Source organism: Panulirus ornatus, chromosome 55, assembly GCF_036320965.1.
Source record: "Panulirus ornatus isolate Po-2019 chromosome 55, ASM3632096v1, whole genome shotgun sequence".
Taxonomy (NCBI): domain Eukaryota; kingdom Metazoa; phylum Arthropoda; class Malacostraca; order Decapoda; family Palinuridae; genus Panulirus; species Panulirus ornatus.
In genome coordinates, this window is record NC_092278.1 from 27,295,811 (window position 1) to 27,303,637 (window position 7,827).

At 39.5% G+C, this 7,827-nt stretch overlaps 1 protein-coding gene across 1 annotated transcript in view; it reads left to right on the forward strand.

Annotated features, from left to right (window-relative positions):
* Positions 1–7,190, forward strand: part of LOC139765441 (hatching enzyme 1.2-like) — a 58,695-nt gene extending 51,505 nt beyond the window's left edge. The window contains exon 9 of the mRNA XM_071692812.1: positions 6,587–7,190. Within this exon, the coding sequence (XP_071548913.1) occupies positions 6,587–6,727 (141 nt within the window). The 3' untranslated portion in view covers positions 6,728–7,190. The remainder of the gene's footprint in view (positions 1–6,586) is intronic.
* The last annotated feature ends 637 nt before the right edge of the window (positions 7,191–7,827 follow it).

A 7,827-nucleotide genomic window follows, 5' to 3' on the forward strand; every position in this document is an offset into this window, starting at 1 on the left:
ATGTACGACTTGAGTGTTCTCTACAGACATGACTATGCTGTATACACATGACTATACTGTACAAATATGACTATATTGTACAGACATGACAATGCTGTATACACATGACTATATTGTACAGACATGACAATGCTGTATACACATGACTATACTGTACAGACATTACTATACTGTACAGACATGACTATGCAGTATACACTTGACTATACTGTGGAGAGAAGACTATGATGTACAGACATAACTATACTGTACAGACATGACTATGCAGTATACACTTGACTATACTGTGGAGAGAAGACTATGATGTACAGACATAACTATACTGTACAGACATTACTATACTGTACAGACATTACTATACTGTACAGACATGACTATGCTGTATACACTTGACTATACTGTACATGTACGACTTGAGTGTTCTCTACAGACATGACTATGCTGTATACACTTGACTATACTGTACAAACATGACTATTCTGTATACACATGACTATACTGTACAAACATGACTATTCTGTATACACATGACTATACTGTACATGTACGACTTGAGTGTTCTCTACAGACATGACTATGCTGTATACACATGACTATATTGTACAGACATGACAATGCTGTATACACATGACTATATTGTACAGACATGACAATGCTGTATACACATGACTATACTGTACATGTACGACTTGAGTGTTCTCTACAGACATGACTATGCTGTATACACATGACTATACTGTACAAATATGACTATATTGTACAGACATGACTATGCTGTATACACTTGACTATACTGTACAGACATGACTATGCTGTATACACATGACTATACTGTACAGACATGACTATGCTGTATACACATGACTATACTGTACATGTACGACTTGAGTGTTCTCTACAGACATGACTATGCTGTATACACATGACTATATTGTACAGACATGACAATGCTGTATACACATGACTATACTGTACATGTACGACTTGAGTGTTCTCTACAGACATGACTATGCTGTATACACTTGACTATACTGTACAAATATGACTATATTGTACAGACATGACAATGCTGTATACACATGACTATACTGTACATGTACGACTTGAGTGTTCTCTACAGACATGACTATGCTGTATACACATGACTATACTGTACAAATATGACTATATTGTACAGACATGACAATGCTGTATACACATGACTATACTGTACAGACATGACTATGCTGTATACACATGACTATACTGTACAAATATGACTATATTGTACAGACATGACAATGCTGTATACACATGACTATATTGTACAGACATGACAATGCTGTATACACATGACTATACTGTACAGACATGACTATGCTGTATACACTTGACTATACTGTACAAATATGACTATATTGTACAGACATGACAATGCTGTATACACATAATCATACTGTACAGACATGACTATGCTGTATACACATAATCATACTGTACAGACATGACTATGCTGTATACACATGACTATACTGTACAAATATGACTATATTGTACAGACATGACAATGCTGTATACACATGACTATACTGTACATGTACGACTTGAGTGTTCTCTACAGACATGACTATGCTGTATACACATAATCATACTGTACAGACATTACTATAACTGTACAGACATGACTATGCTGTATACACATGACTATACTGTACAGACATGACTATGCTGTATACACATGACTATACTGTACATGTACGACTTGAGTGTTCTCTACAGACATGACTATGCTGTATACACATAATCATACTGTACAGACATGACTATGCTGTATACACATGACTATACTGTACAAATATGACTATATTGTACAGACATGACAATGCTGTATACACATGACTATACTGTACAAATATGACTATATTGTACAGACATGACAATGCTGTATACACATGACTATATTGTACAGACATGACTATGCTGTATACACTTGACTATACTGTACAAATATGACTATATTGTACAGACATGACAATGCTGTATACACATGACTATACTGTACAAATATGACTATATTGTACAGACATGACAATGCTGTATACACATGACTATACTGTACAGACATGACTATGCTGTATACACTTGACTATACTGTACAAATATGACTATATTGTACAGACATGACAATGCTGTATACACATGACTATACTGTACAGACATTACTATACTGTACAGACATGACTATGCTGTATACACATGACTATACTGTACAAACATGACTATTCTGTATACACATGACTATACTGTACAGACATTACTATACTGTACAGACATGACTATGCTGTATACACATGACTATATTGTACAGACATGACTATGCTGTATACACATAATCATACTGTACAGACATGACTATGCTGTATACACTTGACTATACTGTACAAACATGACTATGCTGTATACACACGACTATACTGTACAAATATGACTATATTGTACAGACATGACAATGCTGTATACACATGACTATACTGTACAGACATTACTATAACTGTACAGACATGACTATGCTGTATACACTTGACTATACTGTACAAATATGACTATATTGTACAGACATGACAATGCTGTATACACATAATCATACTGTACAGACATGACTATGCTGTATACACATAATCATACTGTACAGACATGACTATGCTGTATACACATGACTATACTGTACAAACATGACTATTCTGTATACACATGACTATACTGTACAAACATGACTATTCTGTATACACATGACTATACTGTACAAATATGACTATATTGTACAGACATGACTATGCTGTATACACTTGACTATACTGTACATGTACGACTTGAGTGTTCTCTACAGACATGACTATGCTGTATACACTTGACTATACTGTACATGTACGACTTGAGTGTTCTCTACAGACATGACTATGCAGTATACACTTGACTATACTGTACAAACATGACTATTCTGTATACACATGACTATATTGTACAGACATGACAATGCTGTATACACATAATCATACTGTACAGACATGACTATGCTGTATACACATGACTATACTGTACAGACATGACTATGCTGTATACACTTGACTATACTGTACAGACATTACTATACTGTACAGACATGACTATGCTGTATACACATGACTATATTGTACAGACATGACTATGCTGTATACACATGACTATATTGTACAGACATGACAATGCTGTATACACATGACTATACTGTACAAACATGACTATTCTGTATACACATGACTATACTGTACAAACATGACTATTCTGTATACACATGACTATACTGTACAAACATGACTATTCTGTATACACATGACTATATTGTACAGACATGACAATGCTGTATACACATGACTATATTGTACAGACATGACAATGCTGTATACACATGACTATACTGTACATGTACGACTTGAGTGTTCTCTACAGACATGACTATGCTGTATACACATGACTATATTGTACAGACATGACAATGCTGTATACACATGACTATACTGTACAAACATGACTATTCTGTATACACATGACTATACTGTACAAATATGACTATATTGTACAGACATGACAATGCTGTATACACATGACTATATTGTACAGACATGACAATGCTGTATACACATGACTATACTGTACAAACATGACTATTCTGTATACACATGACTATATTGTACAGACATGACAATGCTGTATACACATGACTATATTGTACAGACATGACAATGCTGTATACACATGACTATACTGTACATGTACGACTTGAGTGTTCTCTACAGACATGACTATGCTGTATACACATGACTATACTGTACAAATATGACTATATTGTACAGACATGACAATGCTGTATACACATGACTATACTGTACAGACATGACTATGCTGTATACACACGACTATACTGTACAAACATGACTATTCTGTATACACATGACTATACTGTACAGACATGACTATGCTGTATACACATGACTATATTGTACAGACATGACAATGCTGTATACACATGACTATACTGTACAAACATGACTATTCTGTATACACATGACTATATTGTACAGACATGACAATGCTGTATACACATGACTATACTGTACAAACATGACTATTCTGTATACACATGACTATACTGTACAAACATGACTATTCTGTATACACATGACTATACTGTACAAACATGACTATTCTGTATACACATGACTATATTGTACAGACATGACAATGCTGTATACACATGACTATACTGTACAAACATGACTATTCTGTATACACATGACTATACTGTACAGACATGACTATGCTGTATACACATGACTATACTGTACAGACATGACTATGCTGTATACACTTGACTATACTGTACAGACATGACAATGGTATGTCATATGACACAACATTGGTATGTCACGTGACACAACAGTGGTGTGTCATGTACAAGTGGTATATTATGTGACACAACAGTGGTATGTCATATGACACAACACTGGTAAGTCACGTGACACAACAGTGGTATGTCATGTAACGCAACTGTGGTATGTCATGTAACACAGCAGTGGTATGTCATGTAACAAAACAATGGTATGTCATGTAACAAAACAATGGTATGTCATGTGACACAACAGTGGTATGTCATGTAATAAAACAATGGTATGTCATGTAACAAAACAATGGTATGTCATATAACCCAACAGTGTGCATGTCATGTGACACAACAGTGGTATGTCATGTAACACAACAGTGATATGTCATATGACAGAACATTGGTATGTCACGTGACACAACAGTGGTATGTCACGTGACACAACAGTGGTATGTCATGTAACACAACAGTGGTATGTCATGTAACACAACAGTGGTATGTCATGTGACACAACTGTGGTATGTCATGTAATACAACAGTTGTATGTCATATGACAGAACATTGGTATGTCACGTGACACAACAGTGGTATGTCACGTGACACAACAGTGGTATGTCATGTAACACAACAGTGGTATGTCATGTAACACAACAGTGGTATGTCATGTAACACAACAGTGGTATGTCATATGACAGAACATTGGTATGTCACGTGTCACAACAGTGGTATGTCACGTGACACAACAATGGTATGTCATGTAGCACAACAGTGGTATGTCATATGACAACATTGGTATGTCACGTGACACGACAGTGGTATGTCATGTAACACAACATTGGTATGTCATGTAACACAACAGTGGTATGTCATGAGACACAACAGTGGTATGTCATGTAGCACAACAGTGGTATGTCATGAAACACAACAGTGGTATGTCATGTAGCACAACAGTGGTATGTCATATGACAGAACATTGGTATGTCACGTGACACAACAGTGGTATGTCATGTAACACAACAGTGGTATGTCATGTAGCACAACAGTGGTATGTCATATGACAGAACATTGGTATGTCACGTGACACAACAGTGGTATGTCATGTAACACAACATTGGTATGTCATGTAACACAACAGTGGTATGTCATGTAGCACAACAGTGGTATGTCATATGACAGAACATTGGTATGTCACGTGACACAACAGTGGTATGTCATGTGACACAACAGTGGTATGTCATGTAACACAACAGTGGTATGTCACGTGACACAACATTGGTATGTCATGTAACACAACAGTGACATGTCACGTGACACAACATTGGTATGTCATGTAACACAACAGTGGTATGTCACGTGACACAACAGTGGTATGTCATGTGACACAAGTGGTATGTCATGTAACACAACAGTGGTATGTCACGTGACACAACATTGGTATGTCATGTAACACAACAGTGGTATGTCATGTAGCACAACAGTGGTATGTCATGTGACACAACAGTGGTATGTCATGTAACACAACAGTGGTATGTCACGTGACACAACATTAGTATGTCATGTAACACAACAATGGTATGTCATGTAACACAACAGTGGTATGTCATGTGACACAACAGTGGTATGTCACGTGACACAACAGTGGTATGTCACGTGACACAACAGTGGTATGTCATGTGACACAACAGTGGTATGTCATGTAACACAACAGTGGTATGTCAAGTAACACAACAGTGGTATGTCATGTAACACAACAGTGGTATGTCATGTGACACAACAGTGGTATGTCATGTAACACAACAGTGGTATGTCATGTGACACACCAGTGGTATGTCATGTGACACAACAGTGGTATGTCATGTGACACAACAGTGGTATGTCATGTAACACAACAGTGGTATGTCATGTAACACAACAGTGGTATGTCATGTAACACAACAGTGGTATGTCATGTGACACAACAGTGGTATGTCATGTAACACAACAGTGGTATGTCATGTGACACACCAGTGGTATGTCATGTGACACAACAGTGGTATGTCCTTGACACTGTAGTTTTAGGTCCAGTCATCGGGTTGTGTAATGGACTTCACTTTCCTGGCCAGGTAGGCCAGTCATGCATCACTTTCACTTTCCTGGTCGGCCAGTCATGTTCCTATTTGTACGTGTGTCATTGTCGTGTCATAACTTGAGCTCCTACTGCCCACAGCTGCCAACATGGATCAGTGTCTGGATGAACACGAACATTGTCAACACTGGGCTAGTATCAATGAGTGTCGGGTCAACCCTCAGTACATGCTCTCAATGTGTCGCAAGGCATGTGGCATGTGTTAACATCATCACCTTGCTAATACCCACCTTACATACCTGCCACTACCCACCTGTACCATATCTAGCACTACCCACCTTACACCTGTACCATACCTGCCACTACCCACCTGACACCTGTACCATACCTGCCACCACCCACCTGACACCTGTACCATACCTGCCACCACCCACCTGACACCTGTACCATACCTGCCACTACCCACCTGACACCTGTACCATACCTGCTACTACCCACCTGACACCTGTACCATACCTGCCACTACCCACCTGACACCTGTATCATACCTGCCACTACCCACCTGTACCATATCTAGCACTACCCACCTTACACCTGTACCATACCTGCCACTACCCACCTGACACCTGTACCATACCTGCCACCACCCACCTGACACCTGTACCATACCTGCCACTACCCACCTGACACCTGTACCATACCTGCCACCACCCACCTGACACCTGTACCATACCTGCCACTACCCACCTGACACCTGTACCATACCTGCTACTACCCACCTGACACCTGTACCATACCTGCCACTACCCACCTGACACTTGTACCATACCTGCCACTACCCACCTGACACCTGTACCATACCTGCCACCACCCACCTGACACCTGTACCATACCTGCCACTACCCACCTGACACCTGTACCATACCTGCCACCACCCACCTGACACCTGTACCATACCTGCCACTACCCACCTGACACCTGTATCATACCTGCCACTACCCACCTGACACCTGTATCATATCTAGCACTACCCACCTTACACCTGTACCATACCTGCCACTACCCACCTGACACCTGTACCATACCTGCCACTACCCACCTGACACCTGTACCATACCTGCCACTACCCACCTGACACCTGTATCATACCTGCCACTACCCACCTGACACCTGTATCATACCTGCCACTACCCACCTTACACCTGTACTAGACCTGCCACTACCCACCTGCCACCTGTCCCATACCTGCCACTACCCACCTGACAACTGTATCATACCTGCCACTACCCACCTGCCACCTGTCCCATACCTGCCACTACCCACCTGACACCTGTATCATACCTCCCACTACCCACCTGACACCTGT